Source organism: Camelus dromedarius, chromosome 3, assembly GCF_036321535.1.
Source record: "Camelus dromedarius isolate mCamDro1 chromosome 3, mCamDro1.pat, whole genome shotgun sequence".
Classification (NCBI taxonomy): Eukaryota; Metazoa; Chordata; class Mammalia; order Artiodactyla; family Camelidae; genus Camelus; species Camelus dromedarius.
Window position 1 is genome coordinate 41,506,461 of NC_087438.1, and position 17,975 is coordinate 41,524,435.

At 37.1% G+C, this 17,975-nt stretch overlaps 1 protein-coding gene and 1 pseudogene across 4 annotated transcripts in view; one reads left to right on the top strand and one right to left on the bottom strand.

The window, feature by feature from the left end:
* The window catches only part of IPO11 (importin 11), a 169,026-nt gene that overhangs the window by 124,525 nt on the left and 26,526 nt on the right, over positions 1-17,975 (top strand). Inside the window, exons 28-29 of one of the 4 annotated variants that reach the window (XR_010378510.1) lie at positions 10,736-10,857; positions 11,789-11,840. The exons of 1 other annotated variant lie outside the window; for it this stretch is intronic. Coding sequence is in view for 2 of the 3 variants with exons in the window: in XM_064480934.1 (XP_064337004.1) it covers positions 11,789-11,810 (22 nt within the window). In the remaining variant the exon portion in view is untranslated. Of the gene's footprint in view, positions 1-10,735; positions 10,858-11,788; positions 11,947-17,975 lie in introns of those variants that run through there. 2 more of the 4 variants (XM_031445867.2, XM_064480934.1) reach the window with 2 other exon arrangements.
* On the bottom strand, positions 3,580-6,743 carry LOC105084850 (mitochondrial nicotinamide adenine dinucleotide transporter SLC25A51-like; annotated as a pseudogene).

Below are 17,975 nucleotides of genomic sequence, written 5' to 3' on the forward strand. Positions count from 1 at the left end.
ACATCTGTTCCCTGGTCGGGAATCCTCTCACTCTTCCCTCGCCAATTTTAATCTATCCATGAGGCCTCAGTTTAAATGTCACTTCCTTAGGAAGTGTCCCTAATCCTGGAGGCGTCAGTAGGGACTTTTATTCTATGCCTCCTTGTGACAGACACTGAAATGGCTGCTCCTCCTTCAAAAAAGGAATGTTAGGAGAAGGAAGGTCAATTGACAGCCTCCAGCTGTTAACTCCTTCAGTTCTACCTCAGCTTTTTTTTTAAATGGTTAATTTTTTTAATTTTAATTTTTAATATTTTTATAACTTTATTTTATAATTCATATTTTTAAATTGATGTATAGTTGATGTACAATATTTTGTGTTATAGGTATACAATATAGTGATTCACAATTTTTAAAGGTTATACTCCATTTATAGTTATTATAAAATATTATCTGTATTCCCCATGTTGTACAATACACCCTTGTAGCTTATTTCTTACCTGATAGTTTGTACCTTTTAATCTTCCACCTCCATCTTGCCCTTCTCCCTTCCCTCTCTGCACTGGTTCCTTCTCTGCATCTGTGAATCTGTTTCTTTTATATCATATTCACTAGTTTGTTGTATTTTTTTAGATTCCACATGTCAGTGATATATTATAGTGTTTGTCTTTCTCTGTCTGACTTATTTCACTTAGCATAATGTCTTCCAAGTCCACCCATGCTGTACACCAGAAACTAATACAACATTTTAAATCAACTGTATTTCGATTAAAAAACAAAGAAACAACCCATTTAAAATATGGACAGAACTGAACAGACTTTTTCCAAAAGAGGAAATGCGGATGGCCAACAGGAACATGAAAAGCTGCTCAACATCAACAGTATCAGGGAAATGAAATCAGAACCACAATGAGGCACCATCTCACACCTGTCAGAATGGCCATCATCAAAAAGAACACAAACAACAAATGTTGGCAAGGATGTGGAGAAAAGGAAACCCTTGTACACTGTTGGTGGGAATGTAAATTGGTGCAGCCACTCAGAACTCCAAAAACGAACCACCACATGGCCCAGCAATTCCATTCCTGGGCATATACTGGAGAAAAACAAAAATATTAATTCAAAAACATACATACACCCTGCTATTAACAGCAGCACTGTTTACAATTGCCAAGACATGGAAGCATCCTAAGTACATCAATAGATGAATGAATAAAGAAGATGTAGCACATATATGCAATGGAATATAACTCACCTGTAAAAAAAAAGAATTATACTGCCATTTGTGGCCCTTCACTTTTTTTTTTTTTGCTCTTCAAAAACCAGAATTTTACAACTGGCATAAACATTTCCATTGCATCAGAAACAACAAAATACCTAGAAATAAACCTAACCAAGAAGGTTACCTGTACTCTGAAAATTGTAAAACATTGATGAAGGAAATTGAAGATGATAAAAAGAAATGGGAAGATTTCTTGTGCTCTTGGATTGAAAGAATCAACATTATCAAAATGGCCACACTACCCATAGCAATCTACAAATCCAATGCAATGCATGTCAAAATAGCCATGACATTTTTCACAGGACTAGAACAAACAATTCCACAATTTATATGGAACCATAAAAGACCCCAAACTGCCAAATCAATCTTTTGTAGGTGTTTTTTTTCTCTTTTTGTTCTCTTTTCTTGTGGTTTGATGGCTAGAGAAGTTCTTTCACGTTTTTGTAAAGCTTGTTTGGTGGTGCTGAATTCTTTTAGTTTTTGTTAATCTGCGAAGCTTTTGACTTCTCCATCAAATCTGAATGAGAGCCTTGCTAAGATAAGAGTATTCCTGGTTGTAAGTTTTACCCTTTCATCACTTTAAATATAGCATGCTTCTCCCTTCTGGACTGTAGAGTTTCTGCTGAAAAATCAGCTGATAACCTTGTGAGAGTTCCCTTGTATGTTATTTGTTGCTTTTCTTTTGCAGATTTTAATATTTTCTCCTTATCCTTAATTTTTGTCAGTGTGGTTACTATGTGCCTTGGTATGTTCCTCTTTGGGTTGATCCTATGTGGAGCTGTTTGCGCTTCCCAGACTTGGGTGACTGTTTCCTTTCCCAAGTTGGGGGAGTTTTCTGTTACTATCTCTTCAAAAAATTTCTCAGGTTCTTTCTCTCTCTCTCCTCTTTCTGGGACCCCTATAATGTGAATAGTAGTGCATTTCATGTTGTCCCAGAGTTCTCTTAAACTATCCTTACTTCTTTTCATTCTTTTTTTCTTTTTTCTGTTCTGCATTAGTGATTTCCACTAATCCATCTTCTATCTCACTAATTCGTGCTCTGCCTCATTTAGTCTATTTTGGTTCCTTCTAGTGTGCTATTCATTTCAGTAATTTTATTCTTCAATCCTGTTTGGGTATTCTTTATATTTTCTCTTTGCTAAAAACTTCACTCTGTGCATCTATACTCCTCAAGTTCTCTGAACATCTTTGCCATCGTTACTCTAAACTCTTGGATAAATTGCCTATATCCTCATCACTTATTTCTTCTTCTGGGGTGTTATCTTGTGCTTTGGCCTGGAAGATATTCCTCTGCCACCTCATATTGTTTGTCTTTCTGTTTATATTTCTAGATAGGTTAGTTATGTTTCTCGACCTTGGAGAGGTGGCCCTCTGTGGGAGACATCCTATGTGTCCCAGCAGTACACTCCTCTCTTGTCACCCAAGGACCAGGTTCCAGCCAGTCCCAGTGTAGAGCCTGGCCTGTGTATGTGGATTCCTTCCACAGGCTTTGAGATTGTTGTTTTCTTATTTCTGGTATCTGCCCCTGGTGGATGAGGCTGGACTAGAGGCTTATGCAGGTTTCTTGGCAGGAGGAGTTAATGCCTGGCCACTGCTGGGTGAAGCGTGATTCTGGACCTGTGGTGGGTAGGGCAGTGTCTAGAGGAGTTTGTGGCTCAGGAGGTCTGCTGATGGGTGGGACTGGGTTCCCATTCAGTGTGTTGTTTGGCCTGAGTCTTCCCAGCCCTTAAGCCTTCAGGCTGTTGGGTGGGGCTAGGTCTTGATGCTAATGATCCAATCAAGGTGTCAGCCTCCAGGAAAGCACATATAGGTGAACACTTCCAGAATGTCTGTCACCAGCTTTTATGTCCCCTGGGTGAGCTGCAGCCATCCTCTACCTCCCCAGGGGACCTTCTAAAACCAACAGGCAGGTCTGGCCTGGGTTCCTATGAAATGACTGCCTCTGCCCTTGGACCTGGCGCACGCAAGAGTCTGTGTACGCTTCCCAAGAGAATGAAATCTCTGTTTCCCTCAGTCCCATGGGTCTCCTGGAGGTAAGCCCCACTGGCCTTCAAAACTAGATGACCTGGGATCTCCTCCTCCCAATGCCACAACCCTGGGCTGGGGAGCCTGACGTGGGGCTGAGAACTCTCATTCCTGTAGGAGGGCCTCTGTAGCTTAATTATTCTTCAGCTTGTGGGTTGCCCACCTGGAGATAATGGAACCCAGTTATATCACAAGCATGCCTCTCCTAATGTCCTACTCTGGTTCTCTCTTTGTGTTTCTAGTTGAAGATCTTTTTTGCTAGATTCCCATCGTTTTGTCCAGTGGTTGTTTAGCAGTCAGTTGTGGTTTTGTTGTAGTCACGAGGAGAGGCGAGCTTGTGGTTCTACTCTGCCACATCTTTTTTATCCATCCATCAGTGGACACTTAGGTTGCTTTTTCTTTGGGATTCTTGAATTTTTATTTCTAAGGACATTTATTTCCAAAAGATTATTTCTTTTTTTTCTCACCCCCCCCCCCCCCCCGGTAATTTGGCCAATTAGGAATGAGACCAAACTGCATTCTTCTCAGGTCTATTCAGTTGATAAATGGCACTTAACCAATTTCTTTCACATAATCTTTAACAAGAACTCGTAAGTCACATTAACTATACCCCAAGAGATGAGGGACTGATGGTAATTCACATGGACAGCTTTGAAAAAATTTGTCAGTTTACTGTCCCATTCTAGCCAGATTTTTTGGAAAATCTTCAGGAAAGATAGAAATTTCCCATCAATCTGAGACTACATGAAGATTTTACAGCATTAACTGGAAAAAACAAAGTCCCAACATGGGACCCCCACAGATAAAATCATTGACCAGATGAGCACTATGAGTCATCATGGTAGGCAGATGCTCCTTGACAGTACCTCAAAGGCAAAAGAAGGGACGTTGCTGAAACTTTTAAAAATAGGCATCCATCCTCCATAATACTCTGTAATTCCATGGCATTTCAGTGTCTTGAAAGCCTGATAAGTGTTTGTAACTTTGTCATGATGCTTGTGGTCTTAATGTAGTGCTTGAACTCTTTCCAGTGGAGTGAAAATTGCTTCTGTTGTCCCTACAAATGCTGCTGCTGTGCTAGGGGTTGCAAACTCCAGGGTACTGATATGCTTAAGGAGAGGCAAGATAAATCTTCCTACAGACCCAAACATAAGTGCCAGTGTAGTTGTCTTCTGCATTAATGTGGGGAGGATTCCACAATACAAGTTTCAAATACATTTCTCCTCAACTGAAGAACCGCATTCCCCCCGCCTTTTTTTAAAATTCTTTTTTCCCTTAATGGAGGCACTAGGATTTGAATCCAGGACCAGCATGCCAGGTATGTGCTCTACCACTGGGCTGTTCCCCTCACCTGCTGCATCCTGGGTTTTGATTCCATACAGTGGTTGCCAAAATAGGACCTTCTGAATGGGAAATGTGTTAGCATTGATGAAAATTGCACAGCAGCCACACAAGTAATGTATTTCATTAACATTTGCAGTATGAGGTGATGTATCTTGTTCTGAAGATGTTAGGATTGATGGCCTCTTTTCATGAGCTTCTGAATTCACTGTGTTGTATAAGATCTTTCTTCATGAAGGATTTTTTTTTTAACTCGTTGCACCATTTGGGCCTTGTGTTTTGGAGGAATGGTAGCTTTTCTTTACTTTTTTTTTTTCATTTAACTATAGTTGACTTATTGTGTTAGTGTCAGGTGTACAGCTTCAGATTCTTTTCCATTATAGGTAATCACAATATATTGAATATATAGTTCCCTATGCTATACAGTAAATCCTTATTGTTTATCTGTTTTATATAGATATAGTTGTGTGTTTGTTAATCCCATGCTCCTAATTTATCCCTCCTTCTCCCCTTTCCCCTTTGGTAAATGTAAGTTTGTTTTATATGCCTCTGAATCTGTTTCTGTTTTATAAATAAGTTTGTTTGTTTTTTAGATTCTACAATCAGTGATATCATATAATACTTGTCTTTTTCTATCTGGCTTCACTTAGCATAGTGTTTATTAGGTCCATCCATGTTGCTGCAAATGGCAGTATTTCATTCTTTTTCGTGGCTGAGTAATATTCCACTGTATATGTATACCACATCTTTATCCACTTCCATACTGATGAACATTTAAGTTGCTTCCATGTCTTGACATTGTAAATAGTGCTGCTATGAACACTGGGGTGCATGTATCTTTCCGAAATAGAGTTTTTTCTTTTCCAGATACATACCCAGGAGTGGGATTGCTGGACCATTTGGTAACTCTATTTTTAGTTTTTTAAGGAACTTCTATACCGTTTTCCATAGTGGCTGCACCAGCTGACATCCCACCAACAGTGTAGGTGGATTCTCTTTTCTTTACTCTCTCTCTAGCAGTTATTATTTGTAGATTTTTGATAATGACCATAGTGACTGGCATGATGTGATACCTCATTGTAGTTTTGATTTGCATTTCTCTAATAATTAGCAACATTCAGCATCTTTTCATGTACCTTTTGGCCATCTCTCTGTCTTCTTTGGAGAAATGTCTGTTTAGGTCTTCTGCCCATTTTTTGATTTTGAGCTTTTTTTGATACTGAGTTGTATGAGCTGTTTGTATATTCTGGAAATTAATCCCTTGTCGCTTGCATCATTTGCAAATATTTTCTCCTATTCTGTAGATTGCCTTTTCATTTTGGCTTTGGTTTCCTTCACTGTGCAAAAGCTTATCATGTCCCATTTGTTTATTTTTGCTTTTATTTGTTTTGCATTGGGAGACTGATCTAAGAAGGTATTGCTATAGTTTATGTCAGAGAATGTTTTGCCTATGTTCTTTTCTAGGAGTTTTATGGTGTCATGTCTTACATCATGTCTTAAGTCTTCAAGCCATTTTGATTTTATTTTAATGTATAGTGTGAGGAAGTGTTCTAACTTCATTGATTTATTTATATTCAGTAGTCCAGCTTTCCCATCATCACTTGCCAAAGAGACTGTCTTTTCTGCATTGTCTTTTCTTGCTTCCTTTGTCAAAGATTATTTGACCATAGGTGTGTGAGTTTATTCTGAGCTCTCTATTCTGTTCCGTTGATTGGTGTGTCTCTTTTTGTGCCAGTACCATGCTGTATTGATAACTGTAGCTTTGTAGTATTGTCTGAAGTCTATTGTCACATTACCCATGGCATTTTCCACGGAACTACAACAAATAATCCCATAATTTATGTGGAACCACATAAGACCCAGAATTGCCAAAGCAATCTTCATTTCTTTATGATTGAATAATATTCCAAATGCAAATATTTGTATTTGTATTCTAAAATAGAAAGACTTTTAGTTATTAAATTTACATAGAGTAAATTAGACTTTTTGGGGGGATATGCACTATTATAAATTTTAACACATGTAGATATATGAAAACATCACCACAATTAGAATACAAGGAACAATTTTATCACCTGAGGAAACTCTCTTTTGCTACATACCTTGGGAGACACATCCTCACCTTGACCTCTAACTCTTGATAACCACTGGTCTGTTCTCTTTCACAAGAATTTTGTCTTCTTGAGAATGTCATATAAACAGAATCAGGTAGTATATATCCTTTTGACACATAATGCCTTTTAAATTCATCTAAGCTGTTGTGTATGTTATTAGAATGTTCTTATTTTATTGCTGAGTAGTATTCCATTGTATTAATATATCACTTCAGCCATTGAAGGATAGTTGGGTATCTAGTACATTTGAAAAAAATTACTTCACAGTTTAATTTATTTTATTTTGGGGGGGAGGGATAATTAGATTATTATTTATTTTTAATGGAGGCTTTTCCCCCCAGTGTTTCCATATAATTTTATTAGCAGTTATTACATCAAAATTCACATTTATAGGTTCCAAAGGACTATCTTAAATTCTAAAGTATATGTAATTAGATTTTAACAGTACGGTAGAACATATTCTCATAGCACAGCCCTTAAAAAGTCAAGAATAATACTGAGAATTAAGTACAGTTCTATCTAGAACTAGAAACGAATTCTGTGTGCATAGTGTCACTTAAAGCAAAGTTCCATGGAAGTATAACATATTTCTATGGATGTGAATTTCAGTGGCAAACATCATTGACTTCCAAACAACTGACACCATAGGAACTTCCAATTAAAACACAAGCACGGTGGCTCTCGTTTAATGTAAATCTATGATAATTCTCTAAAGAGACCTTAAATCCTTAAGTCTTGTAATACGATTTTATGCTGTGACACTAGTACAAAACACATCAACTCTAATGTATAGATTCTGACACATGACAACAGGATACTAAAGATAGCCTTTTTCTATATCAAAAAATGCTGAGTTTTCCAGTACAGTATAGGCTGGTCATTGCTGATGTAGTGAAATTCTACATCCATCCTATTTTTAATGGAGGATTAAACCCAGGACCTTGTGCATGCTAGACACACACTCTGCCACTGAGCTATACCCTCCTGCCTCTAGTACATTTTAATGGCTGTCTCCCCTACTAGTCAGTAAGTTCCATGATCATGACAGGCTGGACATTGTTAGCATGTGTCTTCTATGTGTCTGTCTCTCTCTGGATGTGTGTGCATACATACATCACACACACACACACCAGACACCATATATGGTCTTTATTTTTAAACCATTTTCGTGTAAAGTGCACAGATGATGGACTTTTACCCCTAAATACTTCAGTCTAGAATCACGTATTGCATTCAGTTGTCATGTTTTTGTAGTCTCTTTTACACTGTAATGTCACTTCGTCAGCCGTCTTTCTCACTTACAGCTAACACGTTTGAAGAATACAATCCTATTCTTTCTTCTCTTTCTTTCTTCCTCCCTCTCTCCCTCCCTCCCTGTATTCTTCCCTTGCTCTCTCCCTGTCCCTGAACAGAAGTTTCCTCGTTGGGGGTTTGTCTGCTGTTTCCTCATGATTAGATCCAGGTTATGCATCCTTGGTTGGAATATTACACAAGTGATGTGTCCTTCTTGAAACACCACATCCAGCAGTTTGGGGTGTCCACCTTCTTCTCATTAATGATGTTAATTCTGGTCATGTGTTGTCCGATTTTTCCACTATGTAGTTACCATTTTTCTTCCCAGCAGCTGTTAAGCAATCTGTACTGAGATACTGCTCCTTATTAAAATTTTCCCCTACATTGAGCACAGTAATAAAATTTTTTATTGTTACTGGACTATTTTTTTTTAAACTGAATTATAGTCAGTTTACAGTGTTGTGTCAGTTGGACTATTTTTTATTGTAAACCTCATTCAAATTTTGATTCTCTTGAATTTAGGATCTATAAGTAACATTTAAGATCCATAAGATTAGTAACTGCTTTTGTAACCATTCTTTATAAGTAAACCCATATTGATTGGTTTATATATAGATGCTATATGTCTAAATAATGTCCAGATATGTGTGAAAGATGATAATAGAACAGTGTTTTCTTATTTATGTGTTCTTGTACTTGTAATGGATTTTCTGAATAGAAAAAAAAAAGGTGTGTGTTGAAACCTGAAGCATGATATTATTTAAAGACAAAGGCAGTACAATAAGAATGAGAGAAAAATAATTCAGTGAGCCAATTTCCTGAAAAGAAAAGGGAAGGAAGCCCATTTAGGAACCTGAGTTAAGAGGTTCAGAAATAGTTTTAATGAATATTAGTATGAATGAGGAAAAGGATATGAGGAACCACTTTGATTTGTTATTCCAGCGCAAAATCAAAATGTCAGAATTCAGATTGGGGAGAATTATTATGCATTGGAAATATATGAAGATTTTATTTAACTTATTATAGGATTTAAAACTCATGAGAAAAATTTAAATCACCTAAATAATATGAACTGCTGTGAAATGGAAGTACTTAAAGCACAGGAAAATGTACCTTCTGGTAAACGCAGTGGGAAGCTGGGAAACGTGAGTTCTAATCTAAAACTTGAGAGGCCCGTTTTGCCACTAATTAGTGATGTGTTCATAGCAAGGAAGATGAAGAGGTCTCTGAGTTCTTTTTTTGCGGTTTTGATTTCTGTGGTCTTCCCTAGTAGTGATCACTTGTCTCTAAGAACAGCAACTCCTAGGTGAGCAGAAAGGCTAAACTTTGTTTTTCTGGATGTCAGAATTTTGCAGGATATCAACTGGAGAGCTCTCCTCTATTATTTAGATGTACTGTGTGTTATAGTCACTTTAGTTTACCTCAGTTTTTACAGTATGAGAAATAAAAGTTTCATTTTATTCTATCCTGATATCATTTAACAACCCAAGACGTACACCTTAATATATTAAGGTGCTAGTTGGTAGTATTCAATGTTCTTGATACTCCATATTTTTTTAATTATAAAAGAAGAGCGCAGAAGATAATGTAACAGCATTTGTGTTCACCGTTCTGAATTGTTCGGTTTTGCTACCTTTTTTATTCAAGGAATAAAATAAAATTGAAGTCTCTACAGTATATTCAAAACAATATATTCTATGCATTAAAAAATTCATAGAAATTACATTACTCTATTTGTATCTTGTTTCTACTTGCTTTTTCCACTTGATAGCTATCTGTTGATGTATAGAGTTTGTTTATTCTGGGTATTTTGAATTTTCATGTTTTTTAAAAAATACTTAGTTTTTAAATTATGAAATATTTTTGTGTTGGAAAAACTCAGATTAACTGCATTCTGAAAGAATAAGTTCCTGAGATTTCCTTTTAACAATACTTTTGAAACACAGATAGCATTACTTCCTGTCTCTCAGTTTCCTGTATCCATGGCAACCTCTGTTTTACACACTGAGTGTGGAGGAACCAGTGTGAAGAGTGGTGCTTCCTGAGCAAATTGCGACTTAAAGAAAAAAAAAGGTGGAGGGGGGGTGGTCAACAGTGCCGCAGAAAGAAATGCAGTTTAGAGATGTTGCTCTTCAGATTCAGAAGGAAAACCTTTACTTGAATCAGCCGATTGTTAATAATATGAATTTCCTGTTCTTGGTAAGATTCTTTATTTAAATATGAACATTTAGCTGACACAAAAAATAATTTGGTTTGTGAAAACCTGTAGTTTAAAGAGAGTGTAATTGTTCTGTAATGAATTTGTGTTTTCATAAATTATGATGGTATTTATTTGATATTAGACTTTAAGTTGATAAAGGGACGTATTATATCCAAAGATCGTTATTCCTGCATCATCATTTGTTACTTTTGTTATAGTCAGTTGTAATATTTTAAATTAACTTAGCAACCATTTTATTTTGCAGTTCACTAAATTTGAATTATTTTGTCAAACAATGGGTTAATGGCCTGGAGGTGCTAATAATTCTGGAACATATTTCAAACTTACTATTTTATGTTATCACCATAGTTTATGATTTATGATATTTAGTATTGTTGTCTGATCCTAATAAAATAGAATAGAGTACAGAATTTCTAGTATTATAAAACTTTATTTAAAGAGCTTTTTGGTGATTTAAAGTTTTACCTTTTCTTTTTATAGCCAATTTTGATATGAACAGAAAAACCAAGAACAGGGCTATGTGTGGAGTACGTTTTTCTCTGCCTTGTCTACGACTGTTTCTGCTTGTTACCTGTTGTCTTGTATTATTATTCCGTAAAGAGGTACTTGGATGTTCGTCTGTTTGCCAACTCTGCACTGGGAGACAAGTTAACTGCCGTAACTTAGGCCTGTCAGTTATTCCTAAGAATTTTCCTGAAAGTACAGTTTTTCTCTATCTGACTGGAAATAACCTGTCCCATATAAATGAAAGTGAATTAACAGGACTTCATTCTCTCATGGGATTGTATTTGGATAATTCTAGCATTGTGTATGTATATCCAAAAGCTTTTGTCCATTTGAAGCATTTGTATTTTCTATATCTAAATAATAATTTTATAAAACGCTTGGAGCTTGGAATATTTGAGGGACTTTCCAGTCTTCGTAACTTATATTTACAGTCCAATCAAGTATCTTTTGTGCCAAGAGGAGTATTTCGTGATCTAGTTTCAGTTCAGTACTTAAATCTACAAAGAAATCGCCTCACTGTCCTCGGGAGTGGTACCTTTGTTGGTATGATTGCTCTTCGGATACTTGATTTATCAAACAATAACATTTTGAGGATATCAGACTCAGGCTTTCAGCACCTTGGAAACCTGGATTCTTTGTATCTAGAAGGTAATAATTTAACAAAAGTACCATCAAATGCTTTTGATGTACTTAAGAGTCTTAAAAGACTTTCCTTGTCTCATAACCGTATTGAAGCAATACAGCCCTTTGCATTTAAAGGACTTGTCAACTTGGAGTATCTCTTCTTGAAAAATTCAAGAATTAAAAATGTTGCTAGGGATGGGTTTAGTGGAATTAATAATCTTAAACATTTGATCTTAAGTCATAATGATTTGGAAAATTTAAATGCTGACACATTTAGCTTGCTAAAGAATTTAATTTATCTTAAGTTAGATAGAAACAGAATAATCAGCATTGATAATGATACATTTGAAAACATGGGAGCATCTTTGAAGATCCTTAATCTGTCATTTAATAATCTTACAGACTTACATCCAAGGGTCCTTAAGCCATTGTCTTCACTGACTCATCTTCAGGCAAATTCTAATCCTTGGGAATGTAACTGCAAACTATTGGGCCTTCGCGACTGGCTAGCATCTTCAGCCATTACTCTAAACATCTATTGTCAGAATCCCCCATCTGTGCGTGGCAGAGCATTGCATTATATTAAATCGACTGACTTCACAAATTGTGTTGCATCTTCAACAAATGTATCCAGAGCTTGGGCTGTAAAATCTCTTCATATTCATCACAAGACCACTGCATTAATGATGGCCTGGCATAAAGTAACCACAAATGGGAAACATTTGGAAAACACTGAGAGCGTTACTTTCTGGGAACAAAATCGTACTTCACCTGCCAGTATATTTTTTCAAGAGAATACCTTTGGTAACCCGTTAGAGACTACTGCAGTGTTACCTGTGCAGATACAGCTTACTTCTCCTGTTAACTTGAACTTGGAAAAAAACAGTGCTCTACCAACTGATGCTGCTTCAGTGTCAGGGAGAACATCTCTGATTTGTACACAAGAAGTTGAAAAGCTGAATGAGGCTTTTGACATTTTACTAGCTTTTTTTATCTTAGCTTGTGTTTTAATCATTTTTTTGATCTACAAAGTTGTTCAATTTAAGCAAAAACTAAAGACACCAGAAAACTCAGGGGAAAATAGACTTGAATACTACAGCTTTTATCAGTCAGCAAGGTATAATGTAACAGCCTCCATTTGTAACACGTCCCCACATTCTCTAGAAAGCCCTGGTTTGGAGCAGGTTCGACTTCATAAACAAATTGTTCCTGAAAGTGAGGCACAGGTTATTCTCTTTGAACATTCTGCTTTATGATTGAACTAAATGTTGCTATCAGAAAACTTCAGTGTCATGGATCTGAATAAAAAGGAAGCCTCCTTATAGAATTATAGACTTTATTTGCATATATAATGAATGATATGAGTTTAGCATTAATAAATGTGTTTTTAATATTTTGTGAATACTGTATTCATTCAGCATTTTCTTTGATAGACACAGTATTAAGTAACATAATAGCTAACATTTCTGTGTACTAAGCACTAGCTAAATACTTCACCTAATAATGTTTAATCCTTAAAAAGTGCTACAAGATAGCACTATCTACATTTTACAGGTAAGGAGACCTAGGTAGAGTGAGTTTAAGAAACTGTCCCAAATTCTCACAGCTTGTGACACTTTTGAGGTCTGCTGATTCCAGAGCCATGCTTTAAATGTCATACTATACTGCTGCCTGGGTGCTAGGGTTATAGCTGTGAATAGCGTGGACACAGTTCCTGTTCTCAGTAGAACGTGAATCTAGAGGAGGAGACACATGGTTACTGAATAGGATGGTAAGTACTGCACTTGAAGGTCCTATCTGGTGTAACATATTTGGAGGCGAGAGATGGCTTTATGAGAAAAGTGACACTGCAAATAGATTGTGAACAGTAAGTGGAAATTAGCCCAGTGAAAGAGAGCGGAGTACTAGGTAGAGGTAACATTGTTATAAGAAGGGTTGAAGAAATAGAATACTGCTTTTCAGGAACTGAAATTCAGTCCAGCTGGAGTTGTGAGTGGAGTTGTGAGATTTGCTGCTAGAGGGATCAGATGATGAAGGATATTATAATTTCATGTTTTTCCCTAGGGCAGCAGGGAGACAGGGAAGGATTTTAAGCAATGTTAAGAGTAGAACATGCTGCTGTTTGGCTGCACATTCAATAAAAGTGCACTCTTTTCTGGAAGAAACGACAAGGCTAGAAGCAGGATTCATCTGAATCACTAATCTAGGGAGAGATTCTGGAGGTGTGAGCCAGGGTGGTGGCAGAGAAGATGGGTGGATCCTAAGATGCCTTGGTGATTGGCTGAGGGGGGTGGCAGGTGAGGGAGGAATCAGATGTTAGGATTTTGGCTTAGGCAAATATTTGCCCTTAGAAGATACACAACATTTAAAAAAAATTATTGATGTATAAACCTCATACAGAAGTAGATACATTTGTTTTAACCACCACTTAGGTCAAGAAATAGGATATTCAAATGTAACATTTATGTGGACATTTTTTGAGCTTAAGAATTATATAAGTAGCCAAGTGTTTAAGCTTTAAGGTAGAGGGGGACCCACATGTAATTATGGCATTTTTACTCTATAATCTTACCCACACCACAACAATAACAGTAAAATTTGCCATCTTTGTTTTTAAGGCTTGCAAAAATGGGAGAAGAAAGCCTGGGAAACGTTTTACACGTTTTTGAAAAACAGCTTTGGTGTTAGGTCTTCCTAGCAAGTTGGCATGTACTTCCCACATCCTGTTGGACTTCTCGTTCTTCCTTGTTGCAAGAATCCCCCTCCTTTGCTTGTTTTTGTTACTGAGCCACACTAGAAAATGTGTGCATGGACTTGTAATGTGCTGTGCTGCTTTGGACTAAGAGGAAAGAGCATGGGCCATGTGAAACTGAACAGAAGGCTGTTCTATTTACTGATCAGACTTTTTTTATATCCATCTCCCACTGAATAGTAACTGAATTTTTTTTCTCCTGAGAAGACCCATTTCACTTCATTTCTTTTCTTAACTTTTCTTTTTAATTGAAGTGTAGTTGGTTCACAGTGTTGGGTTAGTTTCTGGTGTACAGCAAAATGATTCAGTTGTATATATATAATTTTCATATTCTTTTCCATTATGGTTTACTACAGGGTATTGAATATAGTTCCCTGTGCTATACAGTAAGACCTTGTTTATCTATTTTTATATGTAGTAGTTTGTATCTGCTAATGTTTTCTCATTAAAACTTGTATTTCTCTTTTTTCTAATTGGATTTCCTGATGAGCTCTTAGGTGAGTGGGGAGGGACTGTTTATTGTCTAGTATGTGAATGGTTTCACGGTTATTGAACAATAGTAGCAAGATGATGGGCCCTTTTTTTTTTTTTTAAGTGTTATACTGTCTCAAGTACAGTTTTTAAAAAGTGCCCCTTACCTGTAGTCATCACTCTCCAGAAGTTGGTAGGCTCTGACTGCTGCATGCTTTAGAGTGGGAAGCCCTGTGGGTTGAAAGAGAAATACCCTGGCAGAAGCGGCGTGGATGAGAGGAAGGGGTAGTGTGCTTGCTGCTGGCCCCCACGTGCCTGGTTTCATTGTTCGCGGCTCTTGTGGCAGCATGTGGTGTGGTAGAGGGCACTATTTTTAGTAGGAAGTAGTTTTTTGACCCTAAGTAATGTGTAATTTTAATACATGTTGCTTTTCTTTTATCTCCATGTCTTCCTTTATCTCTTGAGTTTCTAGTACACGACCATAGACCCTTGCCTCTTCTTAGTTTGGATACTGGCCTTGGAAAATCTTAACACTTTTTGGCAGATACCTTCTATGATATTTCTTTCCCTAGCGTTAATTCTAGCCTTAATATATGTTTGGGGTTTTTTCGTTTTGTTTTGTTTTTTTTTCTTTCACGTCCCTGGAGCAAAATTTTTTATATTCTAGTGCAGTTTCCTCATGTTTTGGCTTTCATAACCCCTCTTCTTCAGTCTTCTGCTTCTCATATATGAAAACCTCCTTAAGCACTGTCTTCTAGTCTTCCAGAATGGGGACCTGTGAGATAAAAGTCTGTCTGTCTGTCTGTCTTTCTATCTATCTTCCTATCTATCTATCTATCTATCTATCTATCTATCTTTCTATCTTTCTATCTCTCTGTCTGTAGGTCTCTGCCCCAGGTCCTTGGCACAGAGCTTGTGAAACCTTGTAGTTTCTTAAGTGATAAGAACTCTAGGAACATCTTGTTCTACTGAGGCAGCTCTGGAGTGGGATCCTGGATGAGGGCTATTTCATCAAAGAGACCAAGAGATTAGAAGCTTGGAATTTTCAGCTCCACCCTAAGACTCTCCCCCCACCCCCCGCATTCTTTCAGAGAGGGGAGAAGGGCTGGAAGTGGAGTTAACAGTTGAATATGCCTGTGTGAGTTCTCCATAAAATTCCAATAGTAGTGCCTTGAGGAGCTGCCAGATGGGGGAACACTTCTACTTCTGGAGAGTGACATGCCCCAAATCCATGGGGACTGAAGCTCCTGTGCTCAGGACACTCCTAGACCTTGCCCCATGTAGCTCTTTATCTGGCTGTTCACCTGTATTTATTTTCTCCTTAAAAATCTGGTAAACATAAGTAAGTGTTTCTCTGAGTTCTGTGATCTACTCTAGCAAATTAGTTGAACCCAGGGAAGGGGATAGTTGGAAACTCTGGCATCTGCGGGATGGTGGCGGGGGGTGAGTCTTGGAGGACTGAGACCCTAACCTGTGAGATCTGACACTATCTCCAGGTGGCTTGTGTTAGAATGGAATTAAATTGTAGGACGCCAGCTGGTGTCACAGAGAATTGCTTGTTGGGAAAAACCACACATTTGGTGACCAGAAGTAGAGTATTATGTGAGTAGTAAAGAATACTCACCGAGAGAAACAGTGTGAAAGAACAGGGGTTTTTCCCTCCTCAGGAAGAAAGATCTGAGTTTTTTCCACTATAAGACCATACTCACTTGGAGTTTTATTCTTACTGTAAAAACAGCTAAATAAATTCAGGCAATAGCATTCTTGGCAGATGGAATCTTGCAGTGAACGTCCAAAGGCTGGAAGATATTTGTCGAAGAGAAGGCTGTTGTAGCTGGAAAGTTGAATGGACTTAGAGGAAGCCAAGAGTGGAAGCATCCCCATTTGGGAAGTTATGCAGTAGTTCAAACTACAGAGAGAACTGGCTTGTAGCACACATTCACAGTAGGGATGTAGACGAGTAGGAAGAAAAAAGCAATGAATGTGACAGAATTTGAATTAGGTGTTGGAATGGTAAATGAGAAGAAAGATCAAAACTGAATCTGGTGTCTGGCTTGAGTCACTGGGTGGATAGAATTGCTCTTTACTCAGATAAGTGAAAAGAAAAGTGAAGTGAAAGAAAGCCTGATTTTTTTTTTTCTCTCTTGTCTTGGTTTCTTTGTTTTTGTTGGGGAGGCACTCAAAAGTTTGGTGTTGACTGTCTTTAAGTTGTGCGCCTGCCAAGAGTGGATGAGAAGGATGCCATTGTACTAGGGCTCCAGAGCTCAGTGAGGTCGTTGCTGGCAGTATTTAGGGGGAATTTGGCAGTGAGCCTGCAGCAAGGCCGGTCTAAGTCGAAGGTGATAACGCATTTTCCCTATAAGAAAAATCCGCATAAGGTTTTTTGGTCAGCTTGAACACACTGTATTTACAGAGCTGTAACAAAATAGTCAAATGTCTGTTAAATTAAATTGTTAGTTTAGTTATACATACATATTTTAAAATAATGTAAAATAATACTTTAGAGAGATTTTTTTCCTTTTATTTCATGATACAGTTTTCTTCAAATGCTTTGTATAAATCTGTATGCACACCGAAAAAAAAATTAATTGGTAGAATGTTTTATAATATGAAAACCTTTGTGAGGATAATTGTTGGGTGTAAACTTTTCATTTTAAAATAACTTAGTGAATTTCCACTATGAATTTTTTATCCTATTTCCTTGCCAGTATTTGTCAAGGGAACTAAACTTATTAATATGTACTCTTTTCCATGAACATGCAGAGAATTAACTGTGTAAAAAGGTTGCATGTTTCCATTTAAGTGACAGAAGTGTTTGCAGCCTAGGGTCTGGAAAATAGAGGGGAGGAGACCTGATTTTAGTGTAAATGTCACCACTTTTATAGCCTCTATTGTGGTAGGAATTCTGGAATAAGACTGATAAATAGGGGCGTTTTTCTTTTTCCCTTTTCTTTCAATAAATTACTGCTCTTTGCTTAATCCTGTTAAATATTATATAAGCAAAGAAGTATAGCTTAGAGAATATTTTATTTGGTTGGGCTTTTAGTGCTTAAAAACTTACTTTCTTAAATTACCCTAATTTCACCGACCCCCTAACTTAATATTTAATGATACGAGTGAGTTCAGATATTATTAGGTATAGTGTACAAATAGTGTAATTGTTGTTTGGTCAGAGCAGAAAAATTTTAAAGTGACTACGGTTCTGATTCATTTCTTTCTTGGGCTTACTATTATGAAAACTGTTAAATCATCAATTTTAGACTATAAAACTGTTCAGAAAAGGTAATTGAAAATTTTGTCTGTGTTTCTGCATGTTACCTCCAAGGTCTAAGGCAATGAAGATGTGATGTAACTATATAAATCCAT